The sequence below is a fragment of the Giraffa tippelskirchi genome, chromosome 8 (assembly GCF_054371585.1).
Source record: "Giraffa tippelskirchi isolate mGirTip1 chromosome 8, T2T-mGirTip1v1.2.pri, whole genome shotgun sequence".
NCBI classification, from domain to species: Eukaryota; Metazoa; Chordata; class Mammalia; order Artiodactyla; family Giraffidae; genus Giraffa; species Giraffa tippelskirchi.
In genome coordinates, this window is record NC_137282.1 from 129,905,132 (window position 1) to 129,926,342 (window position 21,211).

The 21,211-nt window shown below is 40.8% G+C and overlaps 1 protein-coding gene across 12 annotated transcripts in view; it reads right to left on the reverse strand.

Annotated features, from left to right (window-relative positions):
- The window catches only part of KIF6 (kinesin family member 6), a 406,499-nt gene that overhangs the window by 215,005 nt on the left and 170,283 nt on the right, over nt 1-21,211 (reverse strand). For all 12 annotated transcript variants that reach the window (XR_014062975.1, XR_014062974.1, XR_014062973.1 and 9 more), the window contains one exon: nt 17,869-17,972. Coding sequence is in view for 7 of the 12 variants with exons in the window: in XM_081523236.1 (XP_081379362.1) it covers nt 17,869-17,972 (104 nt within the window). In the remaining 5 variants the exon portion in view is untranslated. The remainder of the gene's footprint in view (nt 1-17,868; nt 17,973-21,211) is intronic.

The following is a 21,211-nucleotide window of genomic DNA, read 5'->3' on the forward strand; positions in this document are numbered from 1 at the left end:
AGTATGTGAACTGAGAATTTCCAGATGTACAGGCTGGGTTTAGTAAAGGCAGAGGAACCAGAGATCAAATTGCCAACATCCAATGGATCATAGAGAAAGCAAGGGAATTCTAGAAAAACATCTATTTCTGCTTTATTGACTACATGAAAGCCTTTGACTGTGTGGATCACAACAAACTGTGGAAAATTCTTAAAGAACTGGGAGTATCAGACCACCTTACCTGTCTCCTGAGAAACCTGTATGTGGGTGAAGAAACAACAGTTAGAACCATTCATGGAACAACTGACTGGTTCAAAATTGGGAAAGGAGTATGACAAAACTGTATATTGTCACCCTGCTTATTTAACTTCTATGCAGAGTACATCATGTGAAATGCTGGTCTGGATGAATCACAAACTGGAACCAAGATTGCTGGGAGAAATATCAACAATCTCAGATATGCAGATGATACCACTCTAATGGCAGAAAGTGAAGAGGAACTAAACAGGCTCTTGATGAAGGTGAGAGAGGAGAATGAAAAAGCTGGCTTAAAACTCAATATTCAATAAATGAAGATCATGGCATGTGGCTTCATCACTTCATTGCAAATAGAAGGGGAAAAAATGGAAGCAGTGACAGATTTTATTTTCTTGGGCTTCAAAATCACTGCGGATGGTGATCACAGCCATGAAATTAAAAGACCCTTGGTCCTTGGAAGGAAAGCTATGACAAACCTAGAGCGCATATTAAAAAGCAAAGACATCACTTTACCAACAAAGGTCTGTAATGTCAAAGCTATGGTTTTTCCAGTAGTCATGTATGGATGTGAGGTTTGGATCATAAAGAAGGTTGAGCGCTGAAGAATTGATACTTTTGAATTGTTGTGCTGGAGAAGACTCTTGACTTTGGACTGCAAAGGCAATCAAACCAGTCCATCCTAAAGGAAATCAACCCTGAATATTCATTGGAAGGACTGATGCTGAAGCTGAAGCTTCAATACTTTGGCCACCTAATGTGAAGAGCTGACTCGTTGGAAAAGACCTTGATGCTGGGAAAGACTGAAGGCCAAAGGAGAAGAGGGTGGAAAAGGATGAGATGGTTAAATAGAATCACTGACTCAACGGATATGAGTTTGAACAAACTCCGGGAGATAGTGAAGGACAGGGAAGCCTGGCTTGCTGCATTCCATAAGATTGCAAAGAGTCTAACACAACTTAGTGATTGAACAACAAAAAGCAACAACAACAAAAAGACACAATGAAATGCAAAAATAAAATAAAAGATTTCTGCAGTGTATGGAGAAGGTGCTGTGACTGACCAAACATGTCAAAAGTGGTTGGTGAAGTTTCACACTGGAGATTTCTTGCTGGATGGTACTCCATTGTCAGGTCAACCAGTTGAAGTTGATAGCAATCAAATCAAGACACTGAGAACAATCAATGTTATATCATGCAGGCGATAGCTGACACACTCAAAAATCTCCAAATCAAGCATTGAAAATTATTTGTACCAGCTTAGTTATGTTCATTGCTTTGATGCTTGGGTCCCACATAAGCGGAAAAAACCTTCTTGACTGTATTTCTGAATGTGATTCTCTATTGAAACACAATAAAGATGTCTGTTTTTAAAACAAATTGGGATGAGTGATGAAAAATGGATACTGTACAATAACGTGGAACAGAAGAGATAAAGGAACAAGCGAATGAACCACCACCAACCACATCAATGGCTGGTCTTCCTCCAAAGGTGACATTGTGTTTATGATGGGATTGGAAGGGAGTCCTGCATTATGAGCACCTTCCAGAAAACCAAAGGATTCATTCCAACAAGTACTGCTTCGAATTAGATCAACTGACAGCAGCACTTGATGCAAACTGCCCAGAATTAGTCAACAGAAAATGCATAACTTCCATTAGGATAACGCAAGACTACATGTTTTTGAAGACCAGGCAAAAACTGTTATAGCTTGGCTGGGAAGTTCTGAACATCCACTGCTTTCACCAGACATTGTACCTTTGGATTTGCATTTATTTTGATCTTTACAAAATTCTCTTAATGGAAAAAAAAAAAAAATTCAGTTCCCTGGAAGACTGTAAAAGGCACCTGCAATGCTTCTTTGCTTAAAAGGATATAAAGTTTTGGAAAGATGGAATCATGAAGTTGCCTGAAAAATGGTAGGTAGGGGAACAAGACAGTGACTATGTTGTTCAATAAAGTTCTTGGTGATAATGAAAAATGTGTCTTTTATTTTTACTTAAAAACCAAAGCAACTTTTTGGTCAACCCAATAGATGATATAATTTGCCCAAGGTCACACAGCAAAGCTTAGAAAATTGAGGTGGGGGTGTCATTTAAGATAACACATCCCCTTAGATGAGGAGGAGAGTCAAGATTAGAAATCAAGTCTCTTGACTCTCAGTCCTTTCAAATAAATTTTTTCTTCCTTATTTTGGTTGACAACTCTGGATAAAGTTCAGAAAAGAGCTGTGAGCAAGATCCTGAATGTTTCAGATAACTCCTGAGTGACATTCACACTGACAAGATGAAACCCACACACTGGATACCAAACCAGTGGGTGTTAAGTCTAAACATCAGGAAGTGCTTACTGCCCACAGAGACTGGTTCTGAGGACCCTTGTTCATACCAAAAACCCAGGCAGCTCTGAGTAGAGACCCTGAAGATGGAAAACGAACGGCTCAAGAAAGAAGTGTGAGAGGGAATCAAGGCCCTGATGGAATGTTCACCAAATCATTCAACAAATACCTATGGAGGATCTACCATGGGCCAGGTACATAGTAGAAAACAACACAGATGAAGTCCCAGTCCTCATGAAGTAGAGATAGATAGAAGACATTAAATGTGATGTTGCTGCTATGAAGAAAAATAACTCAGCATAAAGGAGGTAAAGTGTGGTAGGGCAAGACGTATTTTAGACACTGTGGCTGGGAAGGTCTTTCTGATAATGTAACATTTGAATAGTGAGGTAAGAGAGGACTGTTTCAGGGGAGGGATGGTGACAAGCAGGGGCTTGGGAGGGTTTGAGGCTGCAGAGGTTGCCAGGGGCCAGGCCTGGTGGGGTCACTGGGCCCTGGAAAGAGGTTCTGGGTAGTCACAGGTAGGCAGCGTCACTCTCACTGGGACAGTTTCATCCTTAAAAATGAGAAATTAGGCACAAGCTTTCTTGAGATTTTTCATTTTTCAATGAGCAACCTGGTGTAGGACAGCATTCAGTCATATCTCTAATAATTTTCAAGAGATGGCTCAGATTCCAGTATAAGCTTCTCACTCTGTCTCTCCAGCCTCCTCTCTGTATCTACCTCTGTCCCTCCCACACTCCCTGCCTCAAACCCTATCTCCATCTCTTTTACCCTTGCACACACGCTCAGTTGCATCAGTCATGCCCGATCTCTTGGAGACCCCATGGACTGTAGCGCACCAGGCTCCTCTGTCCATGGGATTCTCCAGGCAAGAACACTGGCGTGGGTGGCCATGCCCTCCTCCTTTAACCCTTAAGGAACATAGTTTCCTGAAATCCACCCTTTCCTCTCTCCACAGTGGAAGAACAATCAGGATAGCTCATCATGTTACGGGACTTGGATAGCATAAGTCATGATTCTGAAGCATATTTTTAATAGTTGTTTGACAAAATCACTTGGATTTCTAATTATACACAAGTTTATAGTAATCAAAACAGTATGGTCCTGGCACAAAAATAGTCACACAGATCAATGGAACAGAATCGAAAGTCACACATACATGGACAATTAATTTACGATAAAGGAGCAAAGAACATATAATGGAGAAAATATTCTCAATAAATGATGTTGGGAAAATTGGACATCCATATGCAAAAGAATGAAACTAGACCAATGTCACACACTGTACTCAAAAATTAACTCAAAATGGATTAAAGACTTGAGTGTAAGACCTGAAACCATAAAATTCCTATAAGGAAATATAGGCAGAAACCTCATTGATATCAGTTTTAGCCACATTTTTTTTTTGATCTGACTCTAAAGGCAAGGGAAACAACAGCAAAAATAAACAAATGAGACTACATCAAACTAAAAAGCTTCTGCACAATGAAGGGAACCATAAAAATGAAAAGGTAAACCACTGAATGGGAGAAGATATTTGCGAATCATATATCCAGTAAGAAGTTAATATTCAAAATATACAGAGAAGCCATTCAACTCAAGAACAACAACAAAACCTGGTTAAAAAATGAGCAGAGGATCTGAACAGATATTTTTCCAAAACATACCCACAGATGGCCAACAAGCATATGAAAAGATGTCCAACATCACTGTTAGGGAAACACAAGTCAAAACCACAATGACATATCATCTTACACCTGTTACAGAGACTATAATTGAAAAGACAAAGACTAACAAATGTTGGAAAAGATGTGGAACAAAGGGAACCCTCATACACTGTTGTTCAGTTCAGTTCAGTTTAGTCGCTCAGTCGTGTCCGACTCTTTGTGACTCCATGAACCGCAGCACGCCAGGCCTCCCTGTCCATCACCAACTCCCAGAGTCCACCCAAAGCCATGTCCATTGAGTCGGTGATGCCATCCAACCATCTCATCCTCTGTTGTCCCCTTCTCCTCCCGCCCTCAATCTTTCTCAGCATCAGGGTCTTTTCCAATGAGTCAGCTCTTTGCATCAGGTGGCCAAAGTATTGGAGTCTCAGCTTCAACATCAGTCCTTCCAATGAACACCCAGGACTGATCTGCTTTAGGATGGACTGGTTGGATCTCCTTGCAGTCCAAGGGACTCTCAAGAGTCTTCTCCAACACCACAGTTCAAAAGCATCAATTCTTCAGTGCTCAGCTTTCTTTATAGTCCAGCTCTCACATCCATACATGACTACTGGAAAAACCATAGCCTTGACTAGACGGACCTTTGTTGAGAAAGTAATGTCTCTGCTTTTTAATATGCCGTCTAGGTTGGTCATAACTTTCCTTCCAAGGAGTAAGTGTCTTTTAATTTCATGGCTGCAATCACCATCTGCAGTGATTTTGGAGCCCAGAAAAATAAAGTCAGCCACTGTTTCCACTGTTTCCCCATCTATTTGCCATGAAGTGATGGGACCAGATGCCGTGATCTTAGTTTTCTGAATGTTGAGCTTTAAGCCAACTTTTTCACTCTCCTCTTTCACTTTCATCAAGAGGCTTTTTAGTTCTTTGCTTTCTGCCATAAGGGGGTGTCATCTGCATATCTGAAGTTATTGATATTTCTCCTGGCAATCTTGATTCCAGCTTGTGCTTCCTCAAGCCCAGCATTTCTCATGATGTACTCTGCATATAAGTTAAATAAGCAGGGTGACAATATACAGCCTTGACGTACTCCTTTTCCTATTTGGAACCAGTCTGTTGTTCCATGTCCAGTTCTAACTGTTGTTTCCTGACCTGCATACAGATTTCTCAAGAGGCAGGTCAGGTGGTCTGGTATTCCCATTTCTTTCAGAATTTTCCACAGTTTATTGTGATCCACACAGTCAAAGGCTTTGGCATAGTCAATAAAGCAGAAATAGACGTTTTTCTGGAACTCTCTTGCTTTTTTGATGATCCAGCGGATGTTGGCAATTTGATCCCTGGTTCCTCTGCCTTTTCTAAAACCAGCTTGAACATCTGGAAGTTCACGGTTCACGTATTGTTGGTGGGACTGCAAAGTGGGGCAGTCACTAAGAAAAACAGTATGGCGAGTCCTCAAAAAATTAAGAATAGAACTATCATGTGACCCAGCTATTCCACTTCTGGATATTTATCTGAAGAAAATGAAAACACTAGTTGGAAAAGATACATGCACACCTATGTTCACTGCAGCATTATTTACGACAGCTAAGATAACGGAAATAACCTAAGTGTCTATTGATGGATGAATAGATAAAGAAGATGTGCAACATATACCTAATGGAATGCTATTCAGCCATAAAAAGGAATGGAATCCTGACATTTCTGACAACATGAATGAACCTTGATGGTATTATGCTAAGGACAATAAGTCAGACAGAGAAAGACAACTACCATATGTTTTCACTCATACACAGAATCTAAAAAACAAACAAACAAACAACAAACATACAAAATGAAACTAAGAAAACCTCGTTGATACAGAGATCAGATTAGTGATTACCAGAGGAGGAAGGTGTTTCAGGGGGTGAAATGGCTGAAGGGGGTCAACTGTATAGTGATGGATGGTAACTAGACATGTGGTGGTGAGCACTTTATAGTCTATACAAATGTTGAATTATAATGCTCTACACCTGAAATTTATTTTTTTTAATTAAAAAAATTTGTAACAGTGGTTTGATAAATAAAATCACTTTAGAGGCCAGTGACAATAAGCTGAATATTAAAGGGATAAAGTATTATTGATCCAGGGTTAAGTACTGACAAGAGAGTCTCCCTAAAAGACTAGTTTGGTATCTAATTCTCACTAGGACTGTATTAACTCAAATATTGGAGGGTATCATTTATTTTTTTCTTGCTTGCTTTTCACTTCATAAACAGTCTGAGGGTCACAGGACAAGACTTATTATTATGATGATGGCATATTTCAAATTATATGGGATAATCTTGATTTTAATTATTCTATCCCATGCCTTTGGGAACAAGTTATCAATTGTTAGGTTCAAGAGAGCCACTATACCCGTAGTTGAAATCTGTTTTATGGTTCTAATCCAGCTCAAACGTATTGAGAAACGCAACCCAATTAAACTTTTATTAGACTAGTCTAATAAAAAAAATTGAACAGCAAGTTAAACCGGGTGGAAATGACTTCTCCTGAAGTCACCTTTAAATGCTTACTTTAAAAGGATGAAAGCACTGATGGGTTTTCTGTAAGTCACTTCCTCTTTCAAGTCTTTCCTCCCTGGTCCTCTGCCCTTTCCAAAACACTCGCTCTCCCCATCTTGGACCTAGATGTTTATTACAGCAGTTTGACACCATCACGAAGCACATATGTCTGGTCATCTGTCCCTCTCTCTCCAATGGCCAGCCTCCTGTAGGACTCTGGTTTGTCTGAGTGCCTGACATGGTATTAATAATATTCAATCAGTGTTTATTCACTAGAAAGAATGAATAAAGGTAAAAATTAATCTTATTTCAAAGTGAGATTTATTTGGTGCGAGAATGGGACTTTAAGACTCTTCCTTTAGGTGTGTTTATTTGCATTGAAACAGAAGCTTGGACATCAATGAAACAGTTGTTAGTACAGATATACCCTTTTGAAACAAATTTTTTTGTTTGTGGGATTGATGACACAATGTATTTGGTTTTAAACTATATTTATAGCACAGAGAGCTCAGCTCCGTGCTCTGTAATGACCTAGAGGAGAGGGATAGGAGGGAGGGAGGTACACAAAGGAGGGGATATATGCATACACATAGCTGATTCACTTCATTGTTCAGCAGAAACTAACACACCATTGTAGAGCAATTATACTCCAATTTAAAAAAATGTATTAGTCTTATTTAATTGTATTAAAAGAAATACTATCAGATAAAAATTTCCAAATATCAAGCAAAGCCCAAAGGATGAAAGGTGAGGTCCCACCTTCCATGTTGCACATGGTTTACGGGGCCAAGGGTCAGTTCCAGCATAGCTCCCAGCTTTAGCTAGTGTTTCAGCCTGGAAGGATGGGCTTATTCCCCAACAGGAGAGTGAGTAGGGCAAAGAGGAATCTGGGGACTTCTAAAGAACAGGCGTGAAGGCTGCCCTGGCCCGGGCCTCAAGTCATTTCCTGTTTGGTAAAATGTACGTCAAACTAGGGCACCATTTCCTTTGGGTAACACTTATTTGCACAAGTGGATTTCCATTGCTCAATATCTTAAATTGTGTGATCATGTGTTCATGAGCCAGTCAAAGACCTCTCAAGTTTTTCCCCTTGTGGATTTAATGTAGTTACGCATAATCTTTGCTATACTGATATTCACTGCATATTCTTTGATTGTGTGTCACAAAATGACACAAAGAAAGGTGTTGTGTACATTCATTTTTTTTAAAGTTTTTTTTCAAACTTTTAACTTTTTATTTTGTATTGGGGTAGAGCCGATTAACAACGAATGCTGTGAGAGTTTCAGGTGAACAGCAAAAGAACTCAGCCATACATATACACGAATCCATTCTCCCCCAAGCCCCCTTCCCATCCAGGCTGGCACATAGCATTGATGTATTCACTCATTTAAAGCGGACATTGCTCCTGCCCTCAAAGGCCTTTCCGCATGGTGGGGACACAGATAACACCCAAACAATACCACAAGTACGTGATTATGAGGAGATGAGTACTCCAAAGGAAAAGCACTGCAAATGCGAAAAGGTGCAGCACAGTCATGTTGAGTTGGGGCAGCGGGACAGAGAAGATGCCTTTGAGGAAACACAACTTAAACTGAGGTTTGAAGGATAAGTTGAGGTTTGAAGGATAGAGTTTGACCCCTCCAGAGACTGGAAACGCTTAGGTTTTCAGAAACTTTATCAGATAAGTTAAGAAGGTTACATCACTAACAGGTACAGAAATCCCAAGGAATTTCTGAGACCTTGAGAAGGCAGGAATTCACTCAGATCTGTTAGGTGAAATCTGTGATAAGTCTTTGGCATGACTTTCCTAGCCCTGGGACTTCCCTGTAGCTCATACGGTAAAGAATCTGCCTCTGAGGCAGGAGACCCAGGTTTGATCCCTGGGTCAGGAAGATCCTCTGGAGAAGGAAATGGCAACCCACTCCAGCATTCTTGCCTGGAGAATCTCATGGACAGAGGAGCCTTGTGGGCTACAGTCTGTGGGGTCACAAAGAGTCGGACATGACTGAGCGACTAACCCTTGAAGGATAAGCAGAGCAAACTAAACAAGATACATGTGTGTTTGTGTGCATGCATGCGTGTACGTGCCCCCATGCACAAGTCACCCCAGGCAGAAGTCAGCACCAATTGCCTGTGCAACGTCCCCAGGGTGGAAGACAGGATGAAATGAAACACTGAAAGGTCAGTGTTGTCAAAGTAAAGGGAGCAAAGGGGAGAGGAATGTGAAATGTGGTTGAAAACACAGAAAAGGGTCAGACCGGGCAGACTCTTGTAGGCCACATGCAGGATTTTGGTGTTTTCCCAGGATCAACAGGAAGTCAGAAGTCACTGAGGAGTTTTAAGAAGAAGAGTGAAATGGTAAGAATTGTCCTTTTAAAAAAGAATATTCTGGCTTCACAGAACAAGATTTAGAGGGGAGCAAAAAAAGCTAATTATGACACTATTTTAGTAGGAGAAAAAAGAAGACAGAGGTTTGCAAGGACAGCAACAGTCGGGGTGGTGTGAAGTCGTCCAATTCAAGACGTATTTTGAGGATAGAGTCAACAGGAGTTCCAAATTGATTGAATTTGGGAGGTGAGAATGAATAGAATCGCAGGAAACCTCTAAGTTTCTGGCCTTGGCAACTGTAGGGCTTGTAGAGACATTGATGGGGATCTAGTGCCAGAGACCAGGTGTGGAGAAAGATGAAGAAGAATTCAGTTCAGGGGACTTCCCTGGTGGTCTAGCAGTTAAGAATCTGCCAATGCAGGGGACATGGGATCGATCCCTGGTCCAGGAAGATTCCACATGCCATGGGGCAACTAAACCCATGTAGTGCAACTATTGATGGCCTGCACACTCTAGAGCCTGTGTTCTGCAAAACAAGAAGCCTCCTCAATGAGAAGCCCGTGCACTGCAACTAGAGGGTAGCCTCTGCTTGTTGCAACTAGAGAAAGACTTTGAGCAGCAATGAAGACCCCATACAGCCAAAAACAAGTAAATAGATAAAGTTTTAAAAAAGAGAAATCAATTTGGGGCATGTTGAGTTCAGGATCAGCTGTCAGTGAGGCAATGTGATCAAAAATGAGTAGGGCATTCAGAGAAGAATAAATATGAATGAGTAAAATAGAGTCATCAGGGTTGCATCATCTAGTTGCATCTAGACAGCAACTGAGGAGTGGGTGTTAATGAAATCATCTAGGAAAAAGTACAAAGAAAAAGAGAAAAGGAGGTCCGAGGACAATGCTTGAGGAATGTCCACATGAAAGGAGGATAATCTGGCCCAAGAGGCCAAGGAGCAGTCAGGAGATAAGAAGAAGACAAGAGAAGAGAGAGCTTCAACCAGAGAGTGGTCAATCATGAGGAATGCAGGGCCTTCCCTGGTGGTCCAGTGGTTAAGACTCCGCCATCCAAATGCAGGGGCTGTGAGTTCAATCCCTGGTCAGAGAACCACATGCCTCCCACTACAGCCAAATAAATAAATAGAACTGTTTTAAAAAATTGTTTAACAAAATAATGTTGAACACCGCTGAGAGGTCAAGGAAGATAAAGACTTACAAGGCCTATCAAACTGATCTACACTGAGGTCCATCAGCGACCAGTGCAACGGGGCAAAGGCCAGCTTGGAGTGTGTAGCAGAGTGAGTGGGACGGAAAGGAAAGGAGACTGGGAGTGAAGGCAACTTCCTGGAGTGGTTTAGCTTAAAGGAGATGAAAGCAACAGTAGATTGAGCGGGGTTGGGGGAAAGGTCAAGGAGGAGCATTTCATTTCAAATTATGGGAACACTGAACCCATTGTATTTGAATACTAATAAAAGAGTCTGGTAAAGAGTCCAACAAAAAGAGAAAAGTTGCAGATAAAGAAAAATCAGAAGAAGGGTTGAGGTCCCTGCTATAGTAGAAGGGACTGGGGTTGCAAGTATGGTTGGTGAGGTCGCCTCTGGAGGGGACACCTTCTCTACTGAACAGGAAGGAGGGAAATGTGGGGACAGGTGTGGGCTGCTGTGCAGGCTTGGAGCAGAGCAGGAAAGTGAGGAAGATGCCTCAACTTGTACATGTAGTAATTACCTGTAAAAATATATGTCTGTGTACTTTGAGGGGCTTGTCATCAAAGATAAGTTGCTATTCTTTAACCATGGCAAAATTTTACCGAAAAGAAAATCTCTCACGGTACAGTTTTGTTTTATTTTGCTTTGGTTTGTTTAATGACTGGTCTTTTAATTTTGTATTTTGTCATACAGATGTCTCCAGTCTTTTAAAAGTCAGGTTAGTTGAGGTTATATTTATAGACAGTAAAGTTTTAAGTTTACCCTTTTTAGATATATAGTACTACGACTTTTGACAAATGTGTATGCTTATGTAACCACCACGACAATCATGATATAGAGTATTTCAATCACCCTTAATACCTCCCTCTTGTTCCTTTTCACAGGTTCCTCCCCTACTAGCGACCTTGGCAACCCCTCCCACCCTGACCCCCAATACACACACACACACACACACACACACACACACACACACACACACACACACACACACACACTGTGCTCACTCATTCCAGGCAACTTAGTGTACCCAGATCCCTTCATCTTAGGGTGGCACCTTCTCCCTCATGACATCCTTTCAGACTTAACTTGCTCAGGGAGTGATATCTGCACCCCCACTTTTTAATTTCTATGTAACTATTTAGCTTTTCATTATCATAGGTTGTGAGCAAATAATATATTAAACCATGTATAATAAACTGATATTAGATTTAAAAACATGGAGCTGAAAGTGTACATAAATAGCATTTAGTCATAAGACAGCATTTACATATAAAGGACTCATTAAAAAACTAATATGAGTAGAATTAAAGTATAATTAAGGCTTTACAGTTCTCAGTGTCCATTTGTTCTTTCCACTAATACACCCTCTTATTCTCTGTTTTATATATACATACACTGTGCTCAGTCATTTCAGTGCTGTCCAACTCTGTGCGACCCTATGGACTGTAGCCTGACAGGCTCCTCTGTCCATGAGATTCTCCAGGCAAGAATACCGGAGTGGGTTGCCATGCCCTCCTCCAGGGAATCTTCCCAACCCAGAGATTGAACTGGTGTCTTCAGTGTCTCCTGCATTGCATGCAGATTCTTTACCGTTGAGCCATTGGGGAAGCCCCATATATACATATATACATGTATAAATGTGTGTATGTCTGCATATATCTTATTTTCCCAATAAAACTGTAACTCCTAGGAATTATTTTCTGTATCCTATATTCCTGAACCCCCCCAAAACACCTATTAATATGACTAGCATCTAGTAGGTACTCACTACATTCAGGCTGTAGGATTTACTGATTTGCACTAGCTAAAGGAAGTAAGCCAGAGAAAGACAAATACTGTTAAGAACTCACTTATTTGTACAAAATAAAAAAGGTGAACTCAGAGAGTAGACCAGTGGTTGCCAGGGGCTGGAGGGCAGGGAGACATGAGTCAAAGGGTACAAACTTCCATTTATAAGAAGATGAATACATTCTGAGGACCTGAGGTACAGCATGGTGACTATACTCCACAATACTGCACCGTATACCTGCAAATTGCCTACAGGGTAGATGTCAAAGGTTCTCATCACACACAGAAACAGAAAGATAACTATGTGAGGTGATGAGGGTATTGACTAGCCTTATCATGGTCTTCGTTTCACAATATATATACCTATTAATATATTAAATCATCACACTGTACTCTTTTAACTTATACAATGTTATATGTCAATTATACCTCAATAAAGCTGGGGGCGGGGGGAGGGAGGAAGAAAAAAGAAAAGCAAAGGATCAAGATGTTTGTAAATTTACTTTGAGCAAACTTGAGCCCAAGAGATCCATTTCAGTTGCATCTCAGAAAGAAAATGTCGCTATGCAGAAAATATTCTACTCATTTAGATTTGGGCCAGGAAATGATGCTTCCATCCTAACCAGAGGCCTAAGGGCTTTAGAAAAAAAACCAAAGGAAGAAAGAGGTATGTGTTTAGAAAATCAATCAGAATCAAATCTTCACCCAAGAAGTTTTGCATAAACATTAACTTGGCTACACAGCCTTCATCCAGCTGTCTCTTTTCAAATTTACACAGGCAAAAAAAAAAAAGATGTAAACTAAAAATATCCCAATAACTGGAGGCTGACATCTGAAATCCTCTTCAGTTGGAGCATCCAAGTCAATGCAACAAATATTTACATTGAGAACCGAAATTCTGGGAAATAGTTCAAAAATTTGGTGGGGCTAGGTATTAATAGACATCTCCAAATTGTCCAATGCATGCTACACAGAATATATTATCCTGCTTTCTGATGTCCTTCACAGAATCCCTGATAGGAATGTCCTCATGCCATGCCAGTCAACGTAAGCCCAGGGATCAGCAGGACAGAGAAGCAGACGAGGCTAGCACATTCCTGCCACTGTGCCCTGCCACTCGGTGGGTCCCTTCTTGTCCCCCACACCACCATCCCCCTCCCACCCTCACCACCAGGGAGCCTGGGCACAATGAGAGGCTGAAGCTGGTTCACATTCCTGAGCAAGTGTCCAGGGTGGCAGAAGACAAAGAAGCACCAATGATATTAAATAGCAGAGCCACATTAGGGGCAAATTTTAATTTCCTTCTTTTACTTTAACATAATAAAGAACTCTGAAACCTGATGAATTTTAAGCTATACCAATATTGGTCTAGCTAATCAGGCCAAAATGTAACTGCAACAACAGTATAGCAAAAACAGTAACACAAAGCCACATAATCTGAATAATCCTCGCTGTCAGCACGAACAAGCACCAGAGTTACTGGATTGCTCTGAAACTGTGCTTTGGTTTTGGCAGGGTGGATTCAGTCTGCAACATGTGTTCTCCCCAACTGCTGATCAGAAATCATTAAAGAGACGCAATGCTATATATAGTGTACTTATCTTGACACCAGAGAAGCGACTTCATTGTGAATTGCCGACGTTTACTTACTTGCACAGGAACCAATTTTACATGATTCCCAGGTGGCGCTGTGGTAAACGATCCGCCTGCCAATGTAGGAGACGCAAGAGACGCAGGTTTGATCCCTGGGTGGGGAAGATCCCCTTGAGTAGGAAATGGCAACCTGCTCCAGTCTTCTTGCCTGGAGAATCCCATGGACAGAGGAGTCTGGTGGTCTACAATCCATGGGGTCATAAAGAGTCGGACACGACAGAGCACGCACTATACCTGAGCTCAAAATTAATCATTACTCTCTCTGCAGTCTCATGTTTTATTCACGTATCACCACACAATACTCATATATTGCACCATAATTACTTGCGCTTGTGTCTGTCGCAGCCACTAAATTGTGAACCCGTTGAGAGAGGGATCCATTTTGGTGTTCCTTTCAGGACCTATGGTAGATTTTTGTGAGTACTGGATGAATAAGAAATGTTGAGTGAGTGAATCAACTGCCCAGAAAAACTAATGGCAACCCTACATACTGTCTATGTAGAAACTGTTCCAACTGACATTTGCGTATCTGTTATCCGTGGATCAAAGAAAGCCAATCCAAGATCTAACAGTTTGTCAGTATTTTAAACCTGTTGTCACAATTTTATTTCTCACGATTCTGCCCGCAAAAACTCCTGTGAGAGGAGAATCATGAGAATTTGCTTGTTGTCAATAAGTTTTAATCAGAAACATCTGTTTATGTAATACACGGCAAGTTAGTGAAAGATGTAATGTAAATATAATATGATATTAAATATCATAGAGAAGGTATAACAAACTTTGCTTATTATTGTTTCTTATGCTTTATAGAATTTTTCTTCTTGTGAGAGTGTAGTCTGTGGTGGTCTGTTTAAGGGAGGATGTACCGTGGGAAATTTCCTGTCTGAAAGTCTGTATGTCTGAAAAATGGCCACCTTCACCTTTGAATAGTAGGCTAGATACAGAAATCTCCATTCACAGCCCTTTTTTGTTTTGCTTTGTGTTTCAGTACTAGAAGTTCCTATTTCCAGAGCTGTTGATGAGAAGTCTTCACTAAATCAGATTCTTTACTTTTCTTCTCTAACAACTTCTAGGATTATTTTCAATATGTTGAAGTTCCAAAGTCTTTCTTCAGTATTATTGCACTACTTAGCATATGATAACTCTTTTGCTCTGAAGTCTTATGTTCCAAAAAATTAGGTTTTATTTCTTTAACTGCTGGCTCCCTTGCATTCTATCTATTTCTTTTTTGGAGACTCTTTCTTGTTGATACTGGTAAATCTAGGGCTATTCTTTACGATTCTTTTGTTTAAACTTTCTAAATCTTTACCCTTTTAACTTATATTCTGGAACTTATATTCTTAGCTCCCACTTTCCTGGCTCACTGATTTGCTGCTCTGTGTTTTCATCCTGCTATTCAGCCATCATCAAGTTCTTAATGGCAACAAGTACACATTTTCATTTTCAAGGTCTCTTGATCCTGCTGTTGTTTCATGGATGGAGTGCCATGTTTTATATCTCTAGAGACAGCAGCCACTTCTCTTGCTTAGTTCTTAAGGCCTCCACGCTGTAAATGCTTGTTCTTGTCCTTCTCCATGTTGGCTGTCCTCATATTTCTAGTCACTCCCAACTGTGAGCTCACATTTCCTAGACTCCGAGCTCTCAGCTTGGGCAGCCCATCTTGGGTAAGGGACTGAAGCAGCTGTGGGTACCTGTGTTACTGGCTGCTTTCAGTGAGGAAAGGGGCAGAGCTGGAGGCAGCAGCTGTCTCCAGAGCTTACACAGTCCCTCTTTGTCCTGGGCATCATCAGCTACCTGGGGCACTTCCCTATTTCCTGGGAATACTGACCTAACTACCAGGGGATGAAGGGAAGAAGGAGAACACAGGGGCTTCACAGGAACAAAGTCCTCCCACTCCGAGAGCTCTGCCAACCTTCAGAGGCTGTTTGCAGCCCTCTCCTGCTTCAGGGTGCCACCACCTCTAGACATGGGGCCTTGGTGCTGCACCATCACTTGGTTGATCCCTTCCGCCTGTCTATCTCAACCCTACCATTTGATCTCCCAGGAATTCCTTGAAGTTTCTAGACCCCTGTGAAACCTACTTCTCATTCTTGAGTATAGCTAGAGATTCAGATGTGTCTTATATCAGTTCTATCATCCACCCAGTGTGGAGGGAACCTGCGGCATATGCTTACTCATTTTGACATCTTGACCCACCACGTTCAGAATCTTACCCTTAAACTGAGCCTTCTGAGCCACACAGGAGCACACAGGAACGAGAGAAAACACTGCTGCTTATTTGACATGTGGGCCATTTCTCTGTTTGCTCTTAGATCCAGTTTCCACTTTTCCTTTGTTTGACTACATCACAGGAGACGACACTGCTTGACTCTTTTAACAACTGGCTCTGGGTAAGTTCAGCCAGTGGGAGGCGCTGGTGGAGACTAGAAGGGGAGATGAGGGGGAAGCCAGGGCTCCCTGTGGGATGAGGCCTCCGTGGCACCCATGGCTCTTCCAAGGCCCCAGCTTCCGTCCCGACAGGCAGCACTCAGCTTGTGCAGCTGGCACCAGGCTGTGGCTTCGGTAACACAACCTTCTACTGATGTCCCTCCAGTGTCAGGGTGAAGGACCTCCTGCTCCTATCTCTGGGTTGCTGCAGCACTCCATAATACCATCTCCTATACTATAGAATTTCCTATATTTAATTCCTGCTGCTGAGAGGCCTAGAATGCTTTTGTTTTCCAACTGGATCTTGATTTGAAGATCAAAACTCTGAAGAGGCACTTTCAAACATAATATTGGGTAAGCCCTTTCTTTATGGCTTACCAGGTGGCTCAGTGGTAAAGAATCCGCCTGCCAAGCAGGAAATGCAGGTTCAATCCCTGGGTCAGGAAGGTCCCTGGAGGAATGGCACGGCAACCCACTCCAGTCTTCTTGCCTGGAGAATCCCATGGAGAGAGGACCCTGGTGGGCTACAGTCCATAGGGTAGCAAAGAGTCGGACATGACTTAGCAACTAAACAACAACAATAAGCCCTTTCTTCGCGGGGCTGGGAGCACCATAATGAAGGGATTTGAAACTTGGATTTCTCAGTATCTAAGCTATCCCAGGTTATTTCAAGGAGCGACATGAAATTCTTTAAAATGTGAATTCTGGCAGTATATTTCACTTTAATCTCACATATGTCATGAAGCAGTTTGGTAAGGAAAGCCTTAGGGGCCTATCACATTATTAAACACAGTGTTCTAAAATGAGGAAATGCTATCCCAGAGGAGGAAGGCTTGGCGTATAACAGAAACCTTGCTTAAGGCTTCTCAAACTTTAGACCTGCATTCAGGGGCAGCCATGAAGTTGTTTAAAGAAAATACTTCCACCCTCTGTTAGTTACCATTTTGTCTGTTGAGAAAGGGTCATGTGAAATGACAGTAAACCTTCAGAAAGAGCTTGTGTAGCTTGTTACTCTGAAATAGAGAGTACCACTGCCTTCTAAGCTTAGTCCATTGTTATCACTTCACAAATGCTTAATAAACAGCACAGAAACTTGAGAGCCCGCCGTGGTGGCTCGTGATCAGAGCAAGAGCTCGAGCCACGCTGTGCCCTTGGCATGCCATACGGCTGCAAGTCTAAAGGCTCTGAGAGATGCCGCACTCGTATGAAGTCCTGAATACCTGCTTTCATTCCCATTTCAAGTGTTTGAACTGTAATATATGGGCCATCTATTTATTAAAGGAGAGAGCTTACTTTGGCATGGGATAAATTGGTGCTTGCAGCAAGATGCTGTTTAATACAAAGGACGTTTCTGGAATTCCTTTCAGATCTGAGGTCCACAGCTTACAGAGTGTGTGGCGGATACGTTTAAAAGTTGCGTGACTATTATACAATCCTTTTTCTTCAGCTGGCATGAGAAGGATACTCCCATCCTCTCCATGCTCTGTTCTTTTCTTCCTCAAAGCTGAGGCGGCAAAAAACACTGCCAGCCTTATCCAGCTTTTCATGGAAAGCCGCCACTCTTAACTGGCGCCTACATGCAATTTCAGACTGTCCCAGGAGACCTTCGCACTTTGAGGTGAATTCATAACATTAGGGCCAACACAGAAGTTAACACAAACTCGCACTGTTAAAGAAAACGTCTGCAGGCTTACTGAAGGAGCTCTGCTCCTGTGAGCGCCTCTGTCCTCCGCTCCCCAGTGACAATGGCCAGTTCATCCTTCAGTTCCTGGATTTCCTTTTGCAGGCGGATAATCATCTGAAATTGCAAGGCGGGAGCGTAAATGTCAGCTCCTCATTGAGGGGACTATGAGACAAAGAACACACATCTTTTAAAATTATGAACAAAAATGTACAGAGAAGGATATCAAAGGCACTCTTGTACTTACCACCTCGCTTTGTTAAATCTTATCATTTTGTCAAAATAGTTCTAGAATTTTTCTTAACAAATAAAACGTCACTGATGGAACCTGGAAGCCCCTACTCCTGTTTCCTTCTGACCTTCCTGGGGTGACTGCAATCCTGCATTTAGTGGGTAGCATTTCCCTGCATGTTTTAAATATTTACTCCATAGATTATAGGTATGACTGTAAATGATATATATTGTTTTGTATGCCTTACACTTAATGTAAATGCTATTACATTGCATGTAACTGCAACTTGGTTTTTTTTTTTCTCACACTACGTTTGGAGATTATTTATATTGTTTTGTGTGGTTCTAGTTCATGAATTTTCATGGATATATAGTATTTCAATAATGGACTACATCACAATTGATGTATTTACGTCTCCCGGACATTATGGACATTGGAATTTTACCTTTTCTATTACAAACAGTGTTGCGGTGAATACTATAAATCTCTGGGCACATCCAAGTTTCTCTGTAGCAAACTTGCAGAGTAAGTGTAGCTTCCCTTTATTATATATTGGTAAACTGCTCTGCAAAATAGCTGTATAAATTTATATTCTTATCAACTATATATGTAAGTTCCTGCTTCCCCACATTTTTGTCACTGTGTATGTAGTATTGCCAGACACTAATTTTGCCAATTTGGTGGGTGTAAAATGGTCTCTTTCCTAGTTCTAATCTGTGTTTTCATGATTATTGGTGAGGTTGATGATCACCTTTGTAAATGTATGTTCACTGTTTGAGTTTTCTCTTCTGTGAATTTCTTATTCACCATCTTGTCCATGTTTCAGCTGAATTGTTTTTCTTTTCCTTACAGATTTTCAGGCTTCTTTATATATTCAGGATGTGAACTCTTTGTAAGTTTTATGCAATGCCCATATTTTCTCCCAATCTATGTCATATTTTCCACTTTGTGGTGTTCTTTCTGTGAAACAAAAGTTTTAAATTTCAATGCAATTGCATTATCAACTTATTTTGTTATGGGCTGCATTTCTGTGTTTTATTTGAGAAGATCTATTTTACTTAAAGCCATAGCAATATTTTCCTATAGTGTATGTGCATGCTCAGTACATGTCTGACTCTTTGCAACTCTCCAGGCTCCTCTGTCCATGGAATTTTCCAGGCAATAATACTGGAGGGGGTTACCATTTCCTCCTCCAGGGAATCTTCCCGACCCAGGAATCGAACCTGAGTCTTTTGTGTCTCCTGCATTGCAGGAGGATTTTTTACCACTGTGCTACCTGGGAAGCCCGTATTTCTCTATAAGTTCTTATAAAAGTATTAAAGTTTTGCTTTTTACATTTAGGTTGATTTTACTTTGTAGGAAGTAAAAGATATGGATCTAATTTTAATTTTTTTATGGCCAACCATGCAAGATTTGCTATTACAATTCTGTTATGTATTTCCACATATAAGACATGTCTTTTTCTGGGCTATTGGTTAAAAACATTTGCCTACTTGACTATATGCATGGCAATATCACACTGTTTTAACTACTGTATCTTAAGAAATTTTGGCATCTAGATAGAACAAGCCCTTTCCATCTTGTTCTCTTCTAAAATAGACTTGGCTATTCTTGATCATATGCTCTTTCATATAAATTTTAGACTTGGCTTGTAAAATCCTATCAAAGGCTCCCCTCAAATTTTAACTGTAGATAAATTTGAGTAAAAGGTTAATTTGATAAGAGATTAAAGTAATACTAATGAATCACCAGGCTTCCCAGGTGGCTCAGTGGTAAAGAATCTGCCTGTTGATGCAGGAGATGCAGGTTTGATCACTAGATTGGGAAGACCTCCTGGAGAAGGAAATGACAACCCACTCCAGAATTTTTGCCCAGAAGATCCCATGGACAGAGGAGCCTGGTGGGCTACATTCAGTGGGGTCGCAAGACAAGTTGGAAACAACTTAGCAACTAAACAACACAACAATAATGAATCATTACATCCACGAACATGATATGGCTTTCCATTGATTCCTTTCAATACAGATTTATAGTTTTCTCTATAAATACCTTATATATCTTTAATTAGATTCTGTTCCTAGAATTTTAAAGCTTTTGTTGCTACTATAAATGAAATTTTTATAAAATCGCATTTTCTAATCACTGGCTTTTGATGTACAGGAAGGCAATTCATTTTTATGGATTACACAACAAATAAATACCTTTCTGAACATTATTTTGGTTATCATTTTTTTTGTTATTGAACACTTGGATGTACTTTTTTTTCTTGGCTTCACTGGGCCTTTATTGCTGCATATGGGCTTTTCTCTAGCTGTGGCAAGGGGTGGCTGTGCTCTACTTGGGGTATGCAAGTAGAGAGTAGCCTCCTCTCCTTTTCATTGTGGTGGCTTCTCATTGCAGAGCACAGGCTTTAAGGCACATGGACTGAGTAGCTGTGGCGTGCAGGCTTAATTGCCCCTCAACATGTGGAATCTTCCTTCCATAAGACCAGGGATTGAACCTGTGTCTCCTTCATTGGTAGGCAGATTCTTAACCACTGGACCACCAGGAAGGTCCCACTACTGGATGCTCTAGATGAGCAATCAAATAGTCCACAAGTAACGACTGGTATTCTTTTCAAATCCTCATAAATTAAAAAAAAAAATTGTCTCTTTCCTAGCTAGAAACTCCAAGTACAGTGCTTAAGACATTCTTGTCATATTCCTTCTAACATTTCACCTTTAAAATATTGCTGTAGTTTTTAGTTGATACCCTTAATTGCTCTAAGGATGTTCGCTTATATTCATAGTTTGATGAGCCTTTTCAAACTATGGATGAATGTTTAATGTTATCAAATGCTTTTTTCTGTATCTAATGATGTGATGATATAATTTTTTTCTTTTAAACTGTGAATGGGATGAGTTACCTTAATTCATGTGATTTTACATTTTAGTAGGAACTACTTCAGATAAACAAAGAGGTATAAATAATACCTTATACCTACTTCTAAGCTTAAGTGAACACTCAGGTACTGACTACTTAGCTTAAGAAATAAAACACTGCAGACTCTTGGGAAGCCCTTACCCCTATAGAGCTTTCCCTAAATGACTTTCCCATTACCACTACCCTAAATCTGGTGTGTATT